General features: G+C 38.4%; 1 protein-coding gene across 1 annotated transcript in view; it reads right to left on the reverse strand.

The window, feature by feature from the left end:
* CHIC2 (cysteine rich hydrophobic domain 2) overlaps positions 1–24,909 on the reverse strand; it is a 63,767-nt gene extending 38,858 nt beyond the window's left edge. The window contains exons 1-3 of the mRNA XM_049632075.1: positions 24,393–24,909; positions 1,710–1,764; positions 1,406–1,561 (exon numbers count right to left, since the gene is read on the reverse strand). Of these exons, the coding sequence (XP_049488032.1) occupies positions 1,406–1,561; positions 1,710–1,764; positions 24,393–24,511 (330 nt within the window). The 5' untranslated portion in view covers positions 24,512–24,909. The remainder of the gene's footprint in view (positions 1–1,405; positions 1,562–1,709; positions 1,765–24,392) is intronic.
* Between the last annotated feature and the right edge of the window lie 232 nt (positions 24,910–25,141).

Here is a 25,141-nt window from a genome sequence, read left to right on the forward strand (position 1 = left end):
ACAAAGGATCTCAAAACCTCAAAAACCAAAAAAAACTAGATTTTAAATACGTAGATTTCTAAAATAAGAAAATTCTTATGATTCCCTGAGTTAAACAGCAGTAAATTGCCAACCAAAATGAGATACAGCAGTCATTTAAATAATGAAAACATCCCAAACAGGAGGCGGAAGTAAGAGGATCTAACCTCCAAGGGCTGCAAATTTGATCATGGATGAAGGGACAACCAAAGATTAAAAACAAACAAAACGAAACCAAAAAAAAACACAAACAAACAAACAAACAAAAACACCGTTCTGTGGTCTGAAGATGATCTGGTCAGAAATACAAGAAGGAAAAGAAGAAATATTCTTGGAGAAAAAATGAGTATTACAGATATTACAGTAAATATTACAAAATTAATTCTATCACAAAGGCATTATCTCCTTCCTATCAATAAAATGTACTAGCTAAAATTCTTTCTCATTAGGAATATACTGCTTATTTTTATAACAGAAATCAAGGGACAAACTGAATTTGCTTTTCCATATTCCCTATCATTATTTGATGACAAAATGAAATGCAGCCACATAAAACCACTCATTCAATTTCAACTTAACAGGATTTTATTTTTATATATATAGTTACCATACTTTTTAAAAACCTTAACAAAAATGTAATGCATTCCATCCTTAACAATTTGTCATATCTCTATCCATATCTTAGTCAAAATTATGACTCTTTAGATCATTTTTTCCTGATTACAGAATCACTATGTACTCATCTCAGGAAACTTGTAAAATACAAAAGAAAAAAAAAGCCACAAAATTTCTTCAAAAGAAAACAGAATTCCCCATAATCTGACCAACGAGAAACAAACATTGTAACCATGTTATTTCATCTGTTGGTACTATCTTACATTTTAGTAATCACACCGATAGTCAATGTTTATTAGACGCTTTGAGCTACTTAGTTAATAGCTTTCCATATACTATTTCACTTTATACTTGCCACAATCCTATTCAAGTAGTTGGGTGAATACTGTCATTTTGTACATAAGATAGCTAGATTTTAAAAAGGTTAGGAAATGTGCCTAGGGTCACAGAGATTAGTGGTAGAGCTGCACCCGGCATTCTCAATCACTATGCTATACCACCACTAATGTATACGTAGAGGGAGAATGCCGTGCTCTACTCTACTCTTAGGTAATTTCCTAGATCATAAAAATTACAGATATAACACATAATTAAATTTAATATGACATTATGGACATACCACAATGTACTTAATCATTCTACTGGATCAGATTATTTTTGTTGTCGTATTCAACATGGTGGGATTCGTTCAATACAAAAATAAAAAGTAGGGAAATGAAAGATTTGCTTTTCTACTTCTAAATTTAAATTAAAATATATTAATTCAACTTACTCTTTTACTGAGGCAAATAACTGGCCACATACTGCAACCTAATGTGCAGCAGCAACAAAGGCAGCCACAAAGTAGCCAACGTACATTAACAGGAAGGTTCTTCTTAAGACAACTGTTAACTCTGTTGATGCTGGCTTTAAATTCTTCAGGAGCTACCTAAAGAAAAATTTTAAGAAATAACAACACTGCAATATTAATGTCAAGAAACATGTCTCATTGGCATAATTATTTTTTCTAATTTGTTACGAAAAGACTCTACTTTTGAGGTATATAAATAGTACCTAAGTAAACGATAGACACTCACTTTTCCAGTTAACGAAGAAGGGAATTCTGATTCAAATTTGTTGCTCAGTCCAAATCTAGTTTTTAAAAAAAGAAGAGAAATATGTTATTACATGTCATTGTTGAAAAAAAAAAACAGACCATTTAACTTAATCAAAGGTCAAGTAAATAGATGCAACTTGATATACAGAGTAACAGTGGAAGTTTGAGACACAAAAACATTGTAATCAGCAAAAACTTATGAAATGCAACAAGCAATTTTAGCAGCTGAATCAAAACTTTTGTATAAGAGGCTAAAAATACAGAAAGAAATGACTTCTTTGGGGCTCTCTTTGTAAGTCAAATATTAATGTAATGAGAAACAACACAACTGTCCAATGTTGCCAAAATTACTGAGATTCTTCCAACTAAGTAATAGAAAGCCACAACCTCTGCTATTAGTTATTTTTTAGGTCAAGAGCACTTGTCAGCACTCAATAAAGCAGAAACATGTCTAAGAATGCAAGTTGATCAGTTAGCATTTTCTGAGATCACATCGCCACTGCCATTATAACCAGAGAATGCTAAAAACACCTGGACGATGTGACAGCTGCCCTGGCTAATTAAACTTTCAAGTACGAGGACACCTGCTATACGCATATACCCCCAAAGAAATAGAACTGAGGTAGTACATTTCAATATGTTTAAGCTTTTAAATGTCTGCAAAAATCATGAGATTGGACTGGGCACTTGACTATTTCTTTGTATGAGTCATTAGGAAAGAATAAAATACTCATGGACACATTGGTAATAGCAGATTGCACCTGGAAATAAAAAGTGAGATACTTAAAAATGATAACTTGGATCCTGAAGCCAAAATGTTTTCCACTTTTATTGATATAATTGACATATTAACACTGTGTTAGTTTAAGGTGTACAACATGACTTGATACATGTATATATTGTGAAATGATTACCACAGTAAGTTTGGTTAACATCTATCACCTTACATAGTTACAATTATTTTCTTCCTGTGATGAGAACCTTTAAGATTCGCTGTCGTAACGACCCTTATAAATACACAATACTGCACTTCAGGTAGCTGGCACTAGTAAGAAGGATCCCCTAGAATAGTCTGTGTGAAACAGCTGGCCAGATGAGACTTCTAACTTAACCATCAGTAGAGCCAAACAGGAAAATCAAATAAGGTGAGCCATGCGAAAGCAGTAAGGAGTGGTGGAGACTGGCCAAGAGGAGGGTATACAGAACGTGTGTGTGTATGGTGTCATGGGACAGATCCAGCTGATTATGGTCCTACTAGAATGCAGGCCCACGTCTGAAAAATTGTATGATTTGTCTTTAAGAAGAGTTGGAAAACTAGATTTCTATGTAAAATTTCCCATCTTTAAAGTACCGTGCAAGGCAAACAAAACACTTCTGTGGGTCAGGTTGTGTGGTCTGCATCATCATCTAGATTTCCCTACGTGCGAATGGTGGCCTCGGAGACCATTTTATCGTTATCATAAGTAATTCATACATTATTTTATAGAAGAATTGAAATGATATCAATCTGTCTTTATAAATAATGGATACTGTTTACAAAATAGATTACAACCCAACTACCTAAGTCCAAGCCAAAGTTCTTTTCGTACTAAACATAAACTGGCAATTATTGGTATTGCACATAATCCTGGCATTAATGCCATTCTAAGACTGAAAGACTCTGAGTTAAATCTATTTTCTGTCTATGCAGGGCCCTCAGAGCAATGTGGTTTTACTTGAAAAAGCCCCAACAGATAACTCACTTCCAACCTCAAAAGTCCTGGCATGAGGAAGAAGTCACTGTGAAGTGTTCAATGATAGCTCTCAGTGAGGCGTCTACATAATGTACTTCCTTTTCATCTATTTCCCTTAGGGAAGAGGACATTCAACAAATGTTCAGTGAGTATAAATTATAAATTTCCATCTCTTGAAGTATTATCTCCCTTGGTCTGATGGTTCTTGCTTTCAATCAGTAGTTCCCATTTCAACCACGTTTATTATTGCAATTAAGCAACCACCAGATTACTCCAAGTCCCCTAAATAGAAAAGCCTCCCCCTTTCATCCCAATCATTAAACATTTAACCCAGATTCAATTATTTTAGTGAATATCTACACTTTACTGCCAGGTAATATGCTAAATTGAAGGGAACAGTCCAGCGTGAGTTTAAACCCCAATTTCCTTTCTTTCTAGAGGCTGAGTATTTCCTTATTGGCTAAGTGGCTGAGTATTGATGCTTTGCCCAGGGAGCACAACCAGTAATAAATTGTCCTGTTGTTCCTGCAGGTCAGGGCTCCTTTTAAGTCAGGCTTGTTATTCTTCCAGTAAGAACTGGTAGCTCCAAGGATATTCACTCAGTTCCTCTTTAGTCATACTTTCTGTTAGGTTTTATCTTAGGAACAGATAGTAAACCTGCCTCTTCCTTCATCTCACCCCCCAAAGAATGTCCCAAGAAAAGATTACCCAGTGACATGATTAACACTATATGGGAGTGCTTAGTTTTTCTACCAGCCATTAACTTGGGGCTGATGATTTTTCCATTCCTCTTGGCTCGTGTTTCCCATCCACAGAACAACAATACCTGGAAGGAGGGTAAAGAAAATCCTGTGCTTGAAGCCCTTGAAGTCTCCCCAGCCCAACAGGAATGAACCCCAACTGTGCTTTCTCTTTTAAAGTCTCTAAACAAGTCATTTAATATTCAAATCCAGTACTCATGATTACCAGGAGAATGAGCCATGATAATCAAGCGCCCCTTCTTCATCTCCATTTGAAAATTAGTTCTCTGCTACAGGGGAATTCAAAGGTTTGGTCAGGACCTCTTCACTCTCTTAAATCCTTGAGGACCTCAAAAAGCTTAAGTTTATGTGGTTTATATTTACCAGTATTTTGGATTAGGCATTGGAACTGAGCCATCAAAACATTTTTAAAACTTATTCATAAAAGAACCTAGTATATGCTAACAAATATAACATTTTAATGAGACACAACTTTTTCAAAAAAAATTTTAGAGAGAAAAGTATTGTTTTACATTTTTACATCTCCTTAATATCTGACAATGGAAGACAGGTGGATTCTCACATTTCTTTGTGCATTCAAACTGTTGTGATATGCTCTTTTGGTTGATATTTAAAAGGAAACTTAGGCTTCACCAGATAGGCATTTGGAAATCTATACATATCATTCTTTGATTATATACAAAAAACTCAACACGTGGTAGTTTCTTAACTGTTTTTTTGCAAGAAGGAAATTGAAACCATATCGATAAACTTTTAATACTTTGTTACATAAAATTCCGCTGATGTATTTTGCCTTTTGAAGGCTTTACTTACACCTGATTTTATAACTTCATGCATTTGTCCCTTGGAAATGGAAATATTACTAAGTTGAGTTATGCAGATACTCCAAATGTTGACACACTTCATTGTATGATGTTAGAATCATCACACTCATTAATAGAACCACTGATCTCATCAGAAAGGTCTTTTAAGTATTGGGAAGCTGTCAAGTTCACAGTGACAGATACAAGTTTTCCAAAGTTCTAATTTTCATACTGAAAGCTAGAATTTTATTACTGACAACAAATGCTATCAGTTGTTTTCAAGTGACAGTCTTGCTTTATTTAAAAAAAAAAAAATTTTTTTTTAATGTTTATTTATTCTTGAGAGAGAGAGACTGAGCATGAGTGGGGGAGGGGCAGAGAGAGAGGGAGGGAGACACAGAATCTGAAGCAGGCTCCCGGCTCTCAACTGTCAGCACAGAACCCAACGTGGGGCCTGAACTCGCGAACCTCAAGATCATGACCTGAGCCGCAGTCGGACACTTAACCAACTGAGCCACCTAGGCACCCCCGGTCCTGCTTTATTTTAAAAAAAAGTATTAACAAGAGGGGCACTTGTGTGGCTAATTCAGCTGAGCATCCGACTCTTGATTTTGGCTCAGGTCATGATCTCACAGTTTTGTGACTCTGAGCCCCACGTTGGGCTCTGTGCTGACAGTGCAGAGCCTGCTTGGGATTCTGTCTCTCTCTCTCTCTCTCAGCCCCATTCCCCTGCTCACTTTCTCTCAAAATAAACAAAAAAATTATAAGAGGCTGAAAGTTAACTAACCAGCATTATGTAAACAAAGAAAAAAATGATTCATTTAAAAATATTTGCACTACCATCTATACCTTAAAAACTAAAAGCATATTATTTTAATAGTTGTTTTTCTAGCTTGGAATGTTACTCGTAGAGATACACAATGGTTGTTAATTTTAACAGGTCTCCTGGCAATAAAAGCAGCAGAGAGGAAAATGTAAGGAAAAGTGGGGAGGGGAAAGTAGAAGGAAAGAGGGAGAGATGACATAAAAAAGAAAGTAAGCATTAACAAAGTGCTACCAACAACTGTCTCATTTACCCCTCAATACTTATTGTCAGTCCACCAGATGGAATTAAAGAAAATGCAGAAGTGCTATATCGACATCTATCCCTATTACCTAAAAGACCTTTTCCTCAATTACGGTTAAAATACTCACGGCTTCAGAACTGATAAAATATTTAAAATTTTTTCAAAGAATGGCAAATATAACAAGATAAAATATATTAAACTTAGCCTATTTTACAAGTTTACAGGTCTCCAAGTGCAGTTGGAGAAAAGACAATTCACTCAAATCACAACCACCAACAACCTTCTATGTAATACTTCAAGAAAACAAGGTCCTACAACAGAAGACATACAGTTTTTTTTTTGAAAAATTTTAAAAAGCAAGCATGTACAAGGCTGATTTTTACTCTTATGTAATTTGAGGTAATTTTGAAAGTTCATGTAATATACTTAGTAAAGCTTTGGAGAGACAGCAACTTTACACCTAAATCTATTTAGTTCGTTTGTTTGTTTATTTAAGCAATCTCTGCACCTCATGACCTCGACATCAAGGGTTGCACGCTCTTCCAACTAAGCCAGCCAGGTGAGCCCAACACTTAAATCTAAATGAAATCTTCAAATAGGTTTGTTTTGCTCCTATCCCTTCTTCAATTTCACTGTCCCCTCATTCTTACAATTCTTTTTTTGTTTGTTTGTTTCGTTTTTCATTCTTACAATTCTATAGCCATAAGTCAGAGTGTGAGCCATTCTAATCTGTTACCCTGCACTGTCATGTTTATCCAATTCAGAATCTCCCTTTCCTGATAGACCACTCCTCTTCCAAACTCCTTTTAATATTTAACTCTGGTATCCCTAACCTGGATATCTTCTTCTATCTTCTCTTTAAAATTTTTTTTTTCTTCTTGAGTATAACCAAAAATCCTGTTGGAATGACACTCTTTCCTAGAAATTCTCAATGATAGCTTATTTCCTCAAAGTCCACCTTTCAGACTCCCCATCTTCCAGGTTCCAGTAATACTTGACTACATTCTCTCCCGTACAGTCCTTACCGTACCTTATTATAATTATGTTTACAGGCCTAACTCCCTACTCTGATAAATAATGAGTTGTTTATAGGTAAGTATGGTTTCTTAATTATACCCCAATGCCTGATAGTCAATAAATACTTGCTGAATAAATTAATTTCCAAAACAAGAGCTGAATCTACATTCTACTAACTCTTTGTTGCAAATTTCCATACCATTTTTCTCTCTTCCTCTGATGCCATGACTTCTGTTTCTGCCACACTGTTCTAAGTCTCAACCATCATTTTCAGCCTTCCAGGTCACCCCCTTTGTTGGAGGTCCACAAAACTACCCTCAGGTTTGATGATTTACTAGGATGACTCACATGACTCAGTACATAGTTGTACTCAAAGCAAAGGATAAAAAGCAAAATCAGCACAGGGAAAAGGCACATAGGGGAAAGGCACATAGGGCAAAGTCCAGAGGAAACCAGTAACAAGCTTGCAAGAGTCTCTTCTCAGTGAAGACACAAGGATGCATTTAATTCCTCCAGCAACTAGTTTTGACAACATGTGTACAATACTGTCTACCAGGAAAGTGCACTACAGATTCACTGCCCAAGGCTTTTATCGGGAACTGATAGAATGTACCCTCTGCTTAGCATATACCAGAATTCCAGATTCCCAGAAGGAAAGCAGGTGTTCAGCATAAACCACACTGTTTGTTCAAATAGTTTAGGCTCAGTAAACCATTCTCAAATAGTTTGGGAACACTGGGAACTTTCCAAAAGTTCAAGTTCCCAGACACCAGCCAAGAGCCGACAGTATAGGCAAGTATTTCTAAGGACAGCGATCTCAAGCCTACTATGTTAAATCTTTTCTGTACACCTTCCTACTCTCTAAGGACACACATCCTAACTCTCTACGGATGAAGACTGTTGTCTTTATCCCAGTCACATTTACCTATGTCTTCAGTATCCACCATCTGTCTCAATGCAGGCAAGCTTCCCAAAAGCTAAACCATCTGCTCCTGGTTGCATCTCCCCCAGTCTCCTCTGTAATCCGCTCTATTGTTCCCTCTCGTTTGGCTCCTGACACATATCCTACAAACCTGCCTATGTCTACCCAGCCTGAGAATCTGAATCCCTATGTTCTTCTCCCTCAGTGAATGACGGCATCCACCTCTTTTCTTTCCTCATCCAATGTCTTGAAAGAGTCCTTATATTCACTATCTTTATCTCACCTTCCATCCAATATTCAAACTACTACGATCCAGACTTTACATTTCTTTACTGATGAGACCACTCAACAGACTAGTTGAAAACAAGTCTTTTCAGCAAGTCCTCCTCCACAGAGCATGCTTTCTCCCAGCAAAAAGCTTCAGTATTACGTTGGCAAATGTCTTTTTTTCTTTAAGTTTATTTATTTTGAGAGAGCGCGAATGGGGGAGGGGCAGGGGGGTGAGAGAGAATCACAAGCAGGCTCCTCAAAGTCAGCACGGAGCCCAGGGCGGGGCCTAAACTCACAAACTGTGAGATTATGACCGGAGCCAAAATCAAGAGCCAATGCTTAACCAACCGAGCCACCCAGGCATCCCTAGAGTGGGCAATGTCCTATTTGGCACAGGCTACAGCAAATAACTCCTTAGCAATGTCTTTGAGTTCTGCTTTGATTTTTGTTTGTTTAATTCTAGGCCAACCAAAGCAATACCGTCAGATAAAGTTTTAAGAAAATCATCTTATTTTATTAAGTAAGAAAAGTCGCACTTCATGTTTGTTAATATAACTGCAAAGTATCTTAAATGGTTTTGATGAGACCTAGATCACTTAATTTTGATGTTACCTTAGTTCCAGTTTCAGGGGGTTTTAAGTTTGCCAGGAAGTGGGGTCTGTTAGCAATGAAAATGAGTTATATGTTTCAGCTTAACTTGACCACATTATAAATTACTGCTTTTATTATAAATTACTTACTTTTATCCATTATGCTCCTCTAAGTTTAAAGTCTTTAAATATGGCAAAATATAATTTCCTTTATTCTAAATCAAAGGACAATTGGCTCTGGACAGTACTGAAAAGGCCAAATTTCGTCTTCTACAATGCCAATTTGATATGCTTGAAAGAAGAGCAATGGGTAGGAAGCTGAACTGCCTTCAAGCCTAATAACCTAACATTGTATTGATCCAAAAAAGCTGCAAGTAACAGAAACCCATGCGGGAGGGGAAGGAAAAAAAAAAAAAAGAGGTTAGAGAGGGAGAGAGCCAAAGCATAAGAGACTGTTAAAAACTGAGAACAAACTGAGGGTTGATGGGGGGTGGGAGGGAGGGCAGGGTGGGTGATGGGTATTGAGGAGGGCACCTTTTGGGATGAGCACTGGGTGTTGTATGGAAACCAATTTGACAGTAAATTTCATATATTAAAAAATAAAAAATAAAAAATAAAAAAAATAAAATAATAAAATAAAATTAATTCTGTGATTAAAGACAAAAAAAAAGCTGCAAGTAACAATAATTTCAAAAGATATGATTCAGGGTGGGTGGCATCTTAATTCAGTTATCTACAAAGACTAATATATGAATACAACAAAAAACTATTTGTCAAGAGGTCTTAAGATAGAAAATACCATGCACTGCTAATGAAACTTTAAGTCATTACAACCAGGGGCACCTGCCTGGCTCCTGTAGAGCATGCAACTCCTGATCTTGGGGTTGTGAGTTTGAGTTCAACACTGGGTATAGAGATTACTTACAAATAAACTCTTTAAAAAAGTAAATAGGGGTGCCTGGGTGGCTGAGTCGGTTAAGCATCCAACTTTGGCTCAGGTTATGATCTCATGGTTCGTGGGTTCAAGCCCCATGTCAGGCTCTGTGCGGACAGATCAGAGCCTGGAGCTTGCTTCGGATTCTGAGTGCGTGGGTCTCTCTCTCTCTCTCTCTCTGCCCCTCCCCCCCACACACACTCTTTCTCAAAAATAAAGTAAATAAATAAATAAATAAATAAAATGAATTAATTAATTATAACCATTCTAGAAATCAATTTGGCATTACAAACATTTAAACCTTTGTCCCAGTAATTTCTTTTTCAGTACTCTAACCTAAAATATAATCTGAGGGGTGACTGGGTGGCTCAGTCGGTTGAGCACCTGACTCTTAATTTCGGTTCAGGTCATGATTCCAGGGTAGCGGGATCAAGCTAAGCTAAGCGTGGAGCCTGCTTGGGATTCTCTCTCTCCCCCTCCACTTCTCTCCAGCTCACATGCTTGCTTGCTCTCTCTATAAAATAAAAAAATAAATAATTTAAAAAGAAAGAAAAATAATCTAATGTGGATAAAATAACAGGCATAAACAAGTTCCCTGAAACTTTATTCACAATAGAGAAAAATAAACATAATAACATTATGGGAATGTTAAGTAACTTTTAGTATCTCAATATAACAGAATATTAGACAACTATTAAAAATGAAGTTTGCAAACAACTAACATAGGAGATACATATACAATACTATTAAGTAAAAAAATACAAAGCTGCACATACACTATGACTTTAATTGTAAAGAAAAAAAACTTACAAAATAACAGAAACCTTCAGAGTACAATTTGTAAGAGTCAAAAACATACACATACCTTTTGACCCAGTAATTCTCCCTCTAGAAATGTATCAGAAGAAAATAATTACAGTTGGCACAAATATGTTAACAAATAATCAAGTTTTCTAGAGCGTTATTTTGGTATGAGAGTTAAACGTTTTATTTGTTGTTTCTTAAAATAAGATCTAATTTTCAGATGTACTATAGTTGCTAAATAAATACTTTAAAAGCGTTTCATAATATACAATACCATTATAATTTTTTTCTATATGAATCTATTTGGTATTAACTAGGTAACTTATCATAAGTAAACATAAAAAAAAACATAAAAAAAGTTTGGGTTCACTAATCAACAGTTTTTCTGAATGCATTTCAACCTTTTCTATAGTTCAAGCCTATATAATATCCAGTCTTGGGGCACCTGGCTGGCTCAGAGAATGCAACCCTTGATCTTAGGGTTGTTAGTTAGAGCCCCATACTGGGTGTAAACATTACTTAAAAATAAAATCTTAAAAAATATATATCCGTGGCACCTGGATGGTTCAGTCAGTTAAGCATCCGACTCTTGATCTCAGCTGAGGTCTTGATCTCAGGGTCTTGAGTTCAAGCCCCATGATGGGCTCTGCGCTGGGCATGGAACCCACTTCAAAAAAAAAAAACAAAAAAAACCAGTCCTTTTTGCCTCCATTTTTAATTCTTCCATGTTCCTTATATCTTCTCACATTAATGTCTCTTATAATTCACTAATGCACTGTTATTTTGAGTTGAATCATGTTTTGATCTCATGACGAATTTTGTCTTTGAAATACAGAACTGCAAGAATCTGACTGCTTCATCTTGTTTTGTATTTATTTTCCTTGCTTCTCAGTCGCAGTGCTATTTTTGACAGTGAAAGTTCTCAAATACTAGAAATGTCCTACAATTACATTAACGATAATATATCCATCTGAAAAGACACTGTGTAGCTCAAAACCACGTATACTAAAGAGAAGTCTGTTACTCTGAGTGCCTGACCAGGAGTTCCCTATGCTCTGGTGAATTAGACCACAAATGGGCATCTGATTTTAGAACCACTAATCCCTGGGCTAGCTCGCAGCATGTGGGATGGAGGCCCAACAAACCCGCCCAACTTAGACAACATTCACTAATTCAGTCTGATCCTCTTTCTCGAGGTGTCTATCTACACAGGAGACAATAGTTGGTAACATGAAGCTTCAACTGAAGCCAAGATACAGTAAAGCCATGAATAAGTAGAAGTAAGGAATAAGCGGAGGCCAACAGTAAGCAGATACAACAAGAGAGGGAAAAGCTCTCTGCCAGTTCACACTGCAACAGCACAAGCTCCAACTGAAAGTAAGTCATTGTGATAGACCATTAGACCAGGGAGCACAGGACACATGCTATTGAGAAAAATAACAGAATAACCTCATAGCCAGATTGCACTATATCCAAAAATATTAATATTCCAGTCTCCTTGAAGCCTGGCTGTACAGTGACAAATGCCTCCTGTCTTCCTTAGTGTCCATGCATTCTTACAATAAGTTTCCACTGCCTACGGTCCTCTGAGTGATTCTGTTCTCTGAAATCTAATAGAGTCTCATATTTCATACTTTAAGAACCCATAGTGACACTGGCATATTTTCCTAGTGTCAAATGAAAAATGTAGAATACAAAAGACTTTTAAGTATGGTCTCAATTTTTTTCATAAAAATATTTACATATAGAGAGAAAATTTTTAAAAGATAAGCCATAAAAATATTAATAGCGGTTAACCGTAGGCAATTACCTTATAGGTGATATTTCACTTCTAATATTTTCAAGTTTTCTAAAATTTCTATAATAACATATATTGCTATTTTAAACTAAAAAAGAGATTCCTAGAAAGAAAAATTTAATAAGGACTAGAAACAAATACACCAAAATATTAAATGACCTTGGTCTCTTGCTGATTATAGACAGTTTATTTTCTGCTTCACTGAGAAGTATTACTTTCCAATTTTTAAGTAATCTTTGTTTTTCACTATAATTAGAAAAAAGTAAAAAAAACACAAAAAACAGAAGGGACGCCTGGATGGCTCAGTCAGTTAAGCGCCCAGCTTCAGCTCAGGACATGATCTCACGGTTCATGAGTTCCAGCCCCACATCGGGCTCTCTGCTGTTAGCACAAAACCCATTTTGGATCCTCTGTCCACCCACCCACCCCTGCTTCTCTCCTGCTCACACTGTCTCTTTCTCAAAAATAATAAAGTAAACATAAAAAAAAAAATCTGTAGCATAATGCTCCATTTAAAATCAATCAATCAATCAATCAAAGGATCACTATGTCAGATGTACTAAGAAGACTGTATAGGTTGAGGCAAAGGAAGAAGGGAGGGGGAAAAAATTAAGTGTATAGCAGAAGAGAGACGATGACAACTCACACCAGTAGTGGAGATGATAAAAAATGGTCGAATTTTGAATATGTTTTGAAGACAGAGCCAATGAATGATTTCTTGACAGCCTGGATGCAAGGAAAGAGAAAGAGGGACTTTAAGGATGTATCAAAGATGTTTTTAATCTAAACAAATAGGATGCCAGATCTGCCATCAACTGAGAATAAAAAGACTGCAGTTGAAATTAATTTGGGAAAAAGATTATGAAATCAGTTTTGGCTATTCTGGATCTTGAGACACTCAACCTGTACAAACCTAGACTCACAGAATTTTATTTTCCTATTGATATGACAAGATCTATGAACATATGAACTAGAACTTTCAAACTGAACACATGGGGAGTTATGAGGATGGCAAGTGAAGACAACATTTATTTCCTAATGTTGAACTCTGAGTTCAACGGAATCAGTTTTTTAGCTATTTTGGAAGATGAAGTCGTAACTATAGAGAAAATTAACAGTTTAATGCATAAAAGCCACACTTTAAATTCATCTGGCTGTCTCGATAGACATCAGAATATCAATGTGGCTCAAGGAGGAAGGGACAGAACTGAAAGTGCAGTGTTTATTTACCCAGAAGATATAGAACCCCTGGTGTTGGGAGACATATACACATGCATCTCAGAACACATCTAAAAATTTTAACTGTGTGACCAAATTCTGAATATCTGCGGTTCATCCAACTCTGTAAAAGTACAATCTTTTTTTTTAAATGTTTATTTATTTTGAGAGAGAGAGAGAGAGAGTGTGCATGCTGGGGAGGGGAAGAAAGAGGGAGAGAGAATCCCAAGCAGGCTCTATACTGCCAGTGCAGAGCCCAATGTGGGGCTTGAACTCATGAAGTGTGAGATCATGACCTGAGCTGAAATCAAAAGTCAGATGCTTAACCAACTGAGTCACCCAGGCGCCCCCGTGAAAGTACAATTTTACTAATAAACTTGTGAAATCAAAGACTTATTTAAATCATTTATTAATTCACTCATCACTATATAGTTCCATAATATTCTAGCATTAGAATTTTACTAATTTTCAATTATTAAGATTATATTTTCAAGTATTTATAGATGTTTACATATGTTGTTAAACAATGGCAGTTATGTAATATATATTGATTAAACTTAATGGTATTGACTTCTGATGATATAGGAATTCAATTAATCTAACTCAACTATCTAATTTATACATATGTTAGAATATTCTTCACGCTTACGTAAATTGTATGAGCAACACTATAATGATAAATTATGGGGGCGCCTGGGTGGCTCAGTGTGTTAAGCATCTGGCTCTTGATTCCAGCTCAGGTCATGATCTCATGGTTAGTGAGACTGAGCCCCCTGTAGGGCTCTGCACCGACAGCACAGAGCCTGCTTAGGATTCTCTCTCTCCATCTCTCTCTGCCCCTCCCCCACTCTTGCACAAGCATGCTCGCTCTCTCTCTCAAAATAAACATTTCAAAAATAATGATAAATTATGTTCATTTAAGAATATGTGGTTGAACTGGATTATAGTATAAACTACCAAAAGTATCAATTTCAAGTGACATTTACAATTGAATAGTTTAGAAAGAGCAGAAAAAGAAGGTTAGTATACAGGAATTCCTTTACTAGACTTAACCAAGGACTCCACTGTAACTACAACACAAATTCAAAGAGAAAAAAAAAGGAGCTCTTGCAGGAAGCATACACACACACACACACACACACACACACACACACTAAAAAACAACAACAACAGGGGTAGCTTACCCCAAAGTCCAACCAACTCTAACCTAAATAAGTTTAGGTTTACTTAGATGGTAGGACCCTACGTAAATGAGAGGCTGGAGAAGAGCTTAAGGAGAAATCAAATCATCAGCCCAGGCCTTTGTGAGAAAATTTCATCCACTGTGTACTCAATTTCACTTTAAGTGTCAAGACTTTAAAAGCACAGTCTTTTCTTCCAGTCTAATAGATCATTGTCAAACACCACACGTCTTGTCGTCGAAGGGTAAGACCTGACAAAGTTCCTCGCTTCCAAATCTGATCTTGTGGGAAAGCCCCTCTCCACTTCCGACACAGGCTGTCCTCTTGGCACGTGAGCTGCCCTGTGGCAGCAGAACAGGAAATGCAGGTATGTCATCAAGACAGTCGCGTCTACAGTCAGGGAAGCCACAGTTCTCCGACCTCACTCTTTACAAAGCAAAACAAAAAACACAAAGCAAAATAGAAAATGAGATGGGAACGAGACAGCCAAAGCAGTTACTGCTATTTTTTCCGGCTCTCACAGGAAAGTTGCGAAATTTGATGACCTCTAGACAGAACCGTAACACCTCCTTTATCAAAAGACTATCACCACCATCGTATCTCATCTACGCCATTCAAAAGCCTTCTGAATTCGGTTTCAGTCTAATCCCTCTACCATCCTTTCCTGCCCCTACGGACCTCACCGACCTCATTTCAAGGCACCGTCCCCTTAAACTCCCTACACTCACCGCAGTTCACAAGTAGCTTTTCAGCATCTCAGGCCAGCCAGACTTATTTTACTGTTCTCCACACCCGGGATGCTCTTCACAGAACTCTTTCGCCCTTCCTAAATGTTACTCCTCAGGGAGCTTCTCCCTAACCACGTTATTTTCAGTCACAGCACTCTACCGGGCTCCTTCACAGCAATGTGCTCCGACATAATTTGTCTCTTAACTGTAAGCTCCAGGAGGACAGAGGAACTATGTGTTTTACTCATAACTATGTACCTAGAGTCTCGCATAACACCTTAACACAAAATCTGATAAATGTTTGTTAAACTACTTATCAGGAAACTTTAGTAAGACAGCTGAGAATGGGGGCGCCTGGGTGGCTCAGTTGGTTGAGCGTCTGACTTTGGCTCAAGTGACGATCTCACTTTCCATGGGTTCGAGCCCTGCGTTGGGCTCTGTGCTGACACTCAGAGCCTGGAACCCGTGTCAGATTCCGTGTCTCCCTCTCTCTCTGCCCCTCCCTAGCTCACACTCTGTCTCTCTCTCTCTCACACACTCTCTTAATAATAAACATTTAAAAAAAAAAAAAAGACAGCTGAAAATGAAGGATTAAGCAAAAAATTCTCTGATTAAACAAATATCTTAAAACTCAAGGATCTAAATCCAGCACCCAGAACCAACTACTCTTACTTTATTCATAGTTCTAATAATGTTGGTTGTCTCATTCTCAACCTACAGTTCATCCATTAGATAAAGAAGGTATATAGAAAAGAAAAGCCCACACATGTGAAATTTAAAATAAAGTGCCACTTAGAGAAGATCCTCAGGATGCCTCAATGGCTCAGTCGGTTAAGCATCCGACTTCGGCTCAGGTCAGATCTTGTGGCTCCTGAGTTCGAGCCCAGCCTTGGGCTCTGTGCTGACAGCTCAGAGCCTGGAGCCCCCTTCAGATTCTACCTCTCCCTCTCTCTCTGCCCCTCCCCCACTCACACTCTGTTTCTCTCTCTCTCTCTCTCTCAAAAACAAATAAACATTTAAAAACATTTTTAAAAAAGAGAAGATTCTCAAACTCCAAAATAACTCAAGAACCCCTAAGACTATGACTGTGTACCACTAAGACTATGACTGTGTACCAACCTGATAATATCTGCTTTTGATTAAATGTTTCCTCAACACAATGAGATAATTCTGATTTATGGTCAGGATCTTGTTTTATTTTTTTAATTTCTTTCATTTTTTTTTTTTTTTTTTGAGAGAGAGACAGAGTGCGAGCAGGGGAGGGGCAGAGAGAGAGGGAGACACAGAATCCAAAGCAGGCTCCAGGCTGAACTGTCAGCACAGAGCCCGATGCAGGGCTCAAACTCATGAGCCTTCGAACCATGAGATCATGACCTGAGCCGAAGTCGGCCACTTAACCGACTGAGCCACCAGGATCTTGTTTTAAAGTAGGAAAGCATATGTTACCTTTTATATGGGTTTCCAGGAAAACAGTAAATATTAGCCAAAAATGTGCACAAAAGCATAAATATCAAAATATGTAATAAGTAATAATTTGCTGTATTTCTACTGTGGGCACATGACATTAGATAAATTATTTCTGACTCTCACACCTAATCTCTGAGGCAGACCTTACTTATCCCTTTTGCAGATGAGGAAACTAAAGTTCAAAAATGTTAACGGTTACAGTTAGGTTACAGTTAGGAAGTATCTGAGAATTAAAACTAATCTGCTTAACATCAAAGACCATACTCTTTCCACATATCAATTGCTTCTAAATGTGTCTGATATGAGAATTACCTAAGCTCTTATTAAAAATAAAAATTCCCAGGGACACCTGGGTGACTCAGTTGGTTAAGTGCCCAACTCTTGATTTCGGCTCAGGTTGTGATCTCACAGTTTGTGGGGTTGAGCCCCGAATCAGGCTCCACGCTGACAGAACAGAGCCTACTTAGAATGGATTCTCTCCCGTCTCTCTGCCCCTCCCCAGCTTGTACTCAATCTCTCTCTCAAAATAAATGAATAAACGTTAAAAAGAAAATAAAAATTCCTAGACTCTTCTCCTTAAAGATTCCGACTGGTGGAGAACCTAAAATGTGTATTTTTCAAAATGCTCTTGGGTGCCTGGGTGGCTCAGTCAGTTTAGCATCCGACTCTTGGTTTCGGCTCAGGTCATGATCTCACGGTCTGTGAATTCAAATCCTCCATCAGGCTCTGTGCTGGCAGCCTACATGGAGCCCGCTTGGGATTCTCTCTCTCTCTCCCTCCCTCTCTCTACCCCTCCCCCCACCCCCAAATGAATTAATAAACCTTAAAATAAAAAATAAAATAAAATACTCTCAGTGATTCTGATAATCAGGCAAGTTGAAGAAATCCTGCATTGGGCAGGGGCACCTGGGTGGCTCAGTCAGTTAGGCGTTAGACTTTAGCTCAAGTCATGATCTCCCAGTCTGTGAGTTCGAGCCCCGTGTCAGGCTCTGTGCTGACAGCTCTGAGCCTGGAGCCTGCTTTGGATTTTGTGTCTCCCTCTCTCTCTGCCGATCCCCCACTTGAACTGTCTATGTTTCTCTCTCTCTCTCAAATAAAAAAAAAACAAGAAGGAAATCTGCATTGGGACTAAGCTAGACTACATGAATGATGAAAGTCTGGCTTAAGATTTGATTTTATAAATGGATTCTGAAACAAATTATGAAAAGTCACAAAAAAAATGTTAAACAGTAGATACTAAAGGATACTTAAAAGCATCTGTTGCTAAATGTTATATTTAAAGCCTAATTTTATTGAAAATAAAATCTTAAGTAGCTTTATAGTTTAGAAAGCTAAACCAGGCACAGATACTACAGGGAGTAAAAGATCCTGGGCCTTTAACCTATTCCTAATAAGGACTATAAACTCAGGGCGCCTGGATGGCTCATTCGGTTGAGCACCCAACTCTTGATTTCATCTCAGGTCACGATCCTAGGGTTGTGGGATCGAGCTTCGTATTAGGTTCCATGCTGAGCATGAAGCCTGCTTAACATTTTCTCTCCCTCTGCCCCTCTCCCCCACTCCCACACTCTCACGATGGCACTCTCTAAAATAAATAAATAAATAAATGAAGGAATATAAACTCAATCTGGAGTTTAGGAGTAGCTCTCAAAGTAAAAATATTACTCTTTAGAGAAATATTATTAGTCAAGGTAATGTTATCTAGAATAGTATTTAAGTAATTATAATTTCATAGAACTAATTTTCACCATTTAGTCCCTGTATTGCACTTAGCTAGTCACATAAAATTTTAAGCACTAGTCAATTTCACATCTGTTAATAGGCAGAAATCCAACACTAAACTGTTTACACTGAAACACCATGTAAATTTCAAATTCGAATACAGTAAAATTTTGAAACTTCAGCTTACGGCCATAATCCTCATTTCTTCAAGGAAGTTTACCCACTGAGAAGTTTTGGTAGCTGATCCAATTAAAGTGTTTAGCATTCTTTTTCTTTGTGTTAGTTACCAAAGATATGTTCAACTCTATATTCTAAATCAAACTAATTTCCTTTGAAATAATGAGTAAGAAAAATCTCTGAGGAAAAAATATCTTACCTTAATTTTACAATTTCCTTATAATTATCAATAAAAAAAAAAAAGAAAGCCAGTTATCATTTGAATATGATTTTATAAGAGTTCTATTGTAAAACACTGTTTGCCTTCATCAGGAGGTTCAGGAAAGAAAACAGTTACTCCTTTGGCAATTCTGACAAGATCCAAAGATGTATGCAATTATCTCATTTATTTAGCAAACATTTTAGGACCCATAAAATTCCAGACACTAGATTAAATAGTGGAGAAATACAAACTAATAACCACAATTCCTGACTTCAAACAACTTCACAGCCTTATGGAGAAAGATCAATAATGTCTTAAAAAAAAAAAATCTCAGAACAAAAGTTTAATCTTTGAAAATGGAATACACCAGGGGCACCTGAGTGGCTGAGTCGGTTAAGCATCCAACTTTGGCTCAGGTCATATCTCGCGGTTTGTGGGTTAGAGCCCCATGTCAGGCTCTGTGCTAACAGCTCAGAGCCTGGAGCGTTTCGCATTCTGTGTCTCCTCTTCTCTATGCCCCTCCCCTGCTCATGCTCTATCTCTCTCTGTCTCTCAATATTAAATAAACATTAAAAAATACTTTTAATAAATAAAATAAAATAAAAATGGAATACACCTTACATATCATGCTGGGTGGGGGAGAGAAGGTGAAAGCTATGAAGTTAAAAAACTTGTTTAACTGAAGTGATTCTATTATTTGGGAAAATCACGTTCAGATCTCCTGTTGCTAACTACAGCATCTGGTATCAGTCTTGGAATACTGATACATTTCAAGATAGACCATTTTTTATTAACTACCATTTGAAAGGTCAACGTGTTCTTGTGATGTCTCCTATGCAAAGATTTTATTGCACCCCAAAGTAGTTTCCAAGTTTTTTCATTTCAAGCCCCATTCTAAATCTTTCAATTTTCCATAGCATACCTGACATGAAGACAAGCAAAGAGAGTGAGTTCCACAGCCATTGGTAAAAACTGGTACTGAAGAATGAGGAATTATTTGTGGAGATGGTAGGAAGATTATACCTCAGAAGAGTACATGAAGATACAATAATTTAGTGAAATTAAAAGAGAATAACATTATTAGAAACAAACCTTAGCAAAATAACTTGCCTCTTTGACAGGACTTAAGTTAGAAGTCAAAGATTATATATGCCCTAGGAAAGCCCCAAGTGTGATTCTGATATGGGAGAGCATTAAATGAGACAGAAGCAAATAATGTCGGTTATAATGATAGATCAGCTAGAAAATACTGGTCTAAAAACTATTTTTAAATTCTAAGTTTTAGATTAAATCCTTTAACACTGTCATCATTGTGAAAAATCAAAGTCTTCAACAATGATCACTATATTTTGACAAATCTACTTAAGAGTAAAAAACTTTATAATTTAAGAATATTAACCAATCTCGCCTATACCCCCTAATGAGATAATCACTTTCCCCTCATTTTCATTACATAATAAAATGAGAAAACTCTCTCTCTCTCTCTCTCTCTCTCACACACACACACACACACACACAGGAAATCTACTTTTAATTGAAGTGTGAACTCAAGTCTTAAATTCCATGCACATAAATGTTATGCAATAATAGGAACTTATTTCCCTCTTCCTTCAAATACCACCTTTCCTCAAAATATGCTTCTGTATAACATTTCTCCCTGTTGGAGCTGCCACTCTGTTCCATATTGTTACATGCAAATCTAGCAATGAAGAAAATTATTAAACTTATCCAGAAGAATGTCAAAAAAGAATACTGATCATGATGGAAGTACAAAGTATAAGTCTGATTTGCAATCGATATAAAAATATTTGTGTTAAAAAACACATTAAAACAGACTTTGTTTAGACAAATTGTTTTACATCCTTATACCCCAAAAATCTGATTATACAATTATACCCCCAAAATAACCACGACCTGCCTATGTAGGGGAAAATGGAAGGTATCTTACTTTTTCACATCACTATAATGACATGCCAGATCATGTCACATGAGAATACAGTAATTTCTAAAATAAAGTAAGAGTAATACTGTAAAATGATTATTATGGTAGGGAGGAAAAAAGAGTGGAAATATTCAGATATAAAGGTCTACTCAAAAGTGAAATCTATGAAAAACAAATATGGATGAATCGATATGTTTTGAGATTGATCAGGATTACAGACGATTCAGGTGGCACTATCATTTACTTCCAAACCTGTAAGAGAAGACTGCTCTGAAGAGCTCCTTAGTTTAAAAAAAACAGGTAGGGTGGGAGCAGCAGCAGCTTTACTACAACTGTTTTAACAACTCTTATTTATATTTAAAGGTAAGAAAAACTGAACATGCTCAACAGTTATAGTAACCCATAAGAACCAATTTCAGGGGTGCCTGGGTAGCTCAGTTGGGTAAGCGTCCAACTTTGGTCAGGTCACGATCTCACAGCTTGTGGGTTCAAGCCCTGCATGGAGCTCTGTGCTGACAGCTCAGAGCCTGGAGCCTGCTTTGGATTCTCTTTCTCCATCTTTCTCTGCCCCTTCCCAGCTCGTGCTCGCTCTCTCTCGCTCTCTCTCTCTCTCAAAAATAAATAAACTTTAAAAAAATTTTTTTAAAAAAAGAGCCAATTTCAAAAACCTTATAGGCACTAAGTGGGCTACCCACGGGCATAGTATGCCAGTGAATTATATATGACAGAGTCATGTAAAAAGTTTTGTATTACTATTACTATACTTATCTATGTTGTTACAAAACGGGTTTAGGTTTTCAATGAAGATTCTCACTAATTTTCATGCAAATACTTCACATAGTAATTTAACCTCATATACATTGTTTAGAAATGGAAAAATAGGACTAAAGTCAATCACTGTTAGGTTTGAAAATGGCAGTTCGGATTTCTTAGTACTGTGCTTTACACTTATGTTTCTCAAAGTGGAACACTTTTAAATATAGAGGGTAACTAATGAAAGTTAATATTTATTGGGCACAGTATCACACAATGTGATGATTTCCTGGCGTATACTGTCTCATTTAATCCTTAATAACCTTAAAAATTAAGGACTATAACGATCCCCATCGTAACTGAAGAGGCATAAATAATTTACCCAAGTGGCAGAGAGTAGATTTGAACCCAGAGCCTAGAACCAAGGTAATGGGGAAAAGAGGGAAAGTGACTGAGAGAGATCACAGAAACATGAACTCCAGTGCAGAAAGGCATACTGCTTACTGGGGGCATGGAGTCCCTCCTCATACTCTGGATGAGAGGTTTTCAACTCTGCCTGTACATTAGAATCACCTGTAGGACTTTCTAAACCAACATCCAGGCCTGGGACCTCACTCAGATACTAGGCCTTCAACTGGCCTGGCCCTGGGGAAAACACAGCTTTTCTTGTTGTTGTTCTTTTGTTTGTTTAATTTCCGCAGGTAATTTTAATGGGCAGTGAGATTGAAAACCACTAATAATCATTTCCCACCCCATTAACCTCTCTGAGTAGCCAACTACAATCAAATTTACTAATCACCTATTTAGTTCTGAGCACTTTATTATATTTTCTATTTACCCAACAAAGTGCTTAGTTTTTCTTTTCCTTAAACAGAGGAAACATTATAACTCAAGCAGCGCCTTTTTAAATAGCAAAAAATTGCCTGCTTTTCTTTAACAAGAGGAATTTAGGGGGGGAAAGGCAGGGAGATAGCATCAAAGAGTTTGAAAAAAAAAAATCCCTTCTTTATGCACACATACACTCATTAGGTTTAAAACAATGTAAAAAGAAAATAAATAAATAAATAAATAAATAAATAAATAAATGTATGTAAAAAGGTCCTGAGTGTCAAACTAAAAAATTAAATGGCAGGCTATGAGACTAAAAAAGTTCTGTAATACATGTTAAAGAAAGATTTAGTATCCATGAAACTTCTTAATTCTGCTGGAGATGACAGTTAAAATACTAAGTAACTGTTATTGTGGTGATAAATCCCATTGTCTTCCCATGGCACTGTGACAATGATTATGCAGTGTTTTTACCCTATTAAGTCACCTGAATATATACTAACAGGTGCTAAAGAAATCAAAGCATTACATAAGCATACCCAAACAACAATATGGCTGGTCATATCACGTAGTGAGAAATACAAGGATTTTGCTGAAAATCTTCTATAAGGAGTCTTACCTTTTCACTAAAAGTTATTCACTGCACATCCCACTCACCCCACACCAAAAACGCAACAAAAACTGTTCCAGACAGTCTCGGATCTGCTGGCCCTTTTATTTTACTAGAAGGGTGTAGTGTGGAGATTTCTGACAAGCATACAAGTTTGATCTAGGATTTGAACAAGAGATCTAAAATGAAGAATATAAATACTTCAAGTTGTACACAACTCTGGACCTCTCAGACAAACATTACAAAACTTCCTGCTTCCGGACAGCTCATTATTTGGTTCAAGTCTTCACATTCCTTTGATTAGTCATGACCTTTTTACAAAGCTCTCATTCCTTATTGTTTGAATAACATCGGACTTTTAAATGTTGCAAATCAGACTTACAGGAAGGAACCCTTATCAAATGAAGAAGCCATCCCAGAGTTCATGCCCAAAGGAGGCTCTGATTACAGAGAGAACTCAGTAACCCCAGCAGAGTGTGTCCAGCACGTAGATTTCTTTTTAAAAACTGGTAGTAAACATATATCGTTCTGCAGATCTTAAATATAGGTTCATCCACACATTTTTATCATATACAATTACAGGAACCTGCATTTCCGCTGAAATTGACTCTGCAAGAAACTGGGAAGACCTGTGAGTATGTGTGAAAGGCACAGACACCACGGTGAACCACTCATTACCAATTGTCACTGGGGTCTCACATGGCCCAGATCTGGCCTCTGAGCCATATGTCACTAGGCTCAAAGGCACAGATGAGAGGAGAGAACCACAGGGTAACTGGAAGAGAAAACAAGGGGGAGGAACCTCATAAATACGTGTACTTCCACCCCGAAGCTGAAGAGATGGCCCAAAGGGCAGACTCAAGAAAAACCTTCGCTCCTGGGATCCGTCACATCGCCCAGGCCTGTAGGGCCTGCTAAAGGGGGCGTGTGGGGGAGGAAGGGCAGTGTCTGTCCCCACTCCGGAGATCGAAACAAACGAAATTAAAGCAAGTTCTCACTTCCTGGTCTCCTACTCTTCCCGAAGGCCCCGACACAAGACGGACACCGGGGAAAGAGGGCTCCCGAGGAGTAAAGGGGGGGCGCCCACCCCAGCCCTGCACCTTCCCGTCCTCGCCCTCCCCTCCTCCGGGCCTTACACGGTGACGTGACCGGAGCCGCGGACCACCACTGGGTCCGGCGAGTATTTGAGCAGCTGCTCCTCCAGGGCCCGCTCCTCGTCCTCCTCCTCCTCATAGATCTCGTCGAAATCCGCCATCCTGAGCCTCCGAGGCCCCCTGCCCAAAGGGGCCTGACTCCAGGGGCCGGGGCCGCGGCCGGGAAACGGGCAGGCGAGGCGGCGGAGGCTGAGGGGAGTCGCTGCCTCGGGCTCAGAGGCCGCGGAGTTAGCTCTTCGCTGCCTCGGCTCCGGCTACAGAGGAGATGGGGTCCCGGCCGTCGCCGCCGCCGCCGCCGCCATTACCATCAGCAATAACAACAACACAATGTCAACATCCGCCCAAGGGCCGACACCTCCACCAGTACCGCCGCTGCCGCCGCCGCCGCCGCAGCAGCAGCAACTCAGGCAACCACAGCAACAGCCAGAGCCACCCGCAGCGGGAGCAGCCGGCTACGGCATCGCGAGACTTCCCGGGAGTGCGGTCGGGCGCGTGGGCGCGCGGGCGCGCGCGAACGTGTGGCCTCGCGCGCTCCCAGGGCGCCTTCCTTCCTTCCTCCCCTCCCACCCGCCGACGACGCTTCGGCAGCGCGCCCCCGCCGGCGCGGTCCCGCCCTCCAGCAAGTGAGTCCTGCAAAGGGCGGCTCCGAGGGCCCGGGGCGTTGATCCCGCCTGGAGGAATGGAGCCAGGGGTGTCTGTCCAGTGGAGCACTTAATCACCCAAAGTAACCT

The sequence above is a fragment of the Panthera uncia genome, chromosome B1, assembly GCF_023721935.1.
Source record: "Panthera uncia isolate 11264 chromosome B1, Puncia_PCG_1.0, whole genome shotgun sequence".
NCBI classification, from domain to species: Eukaryota; Metazoa; Chordata; class Mammalia; order Carnivora; family Felidae; genus Panthera; species Panthera uncia.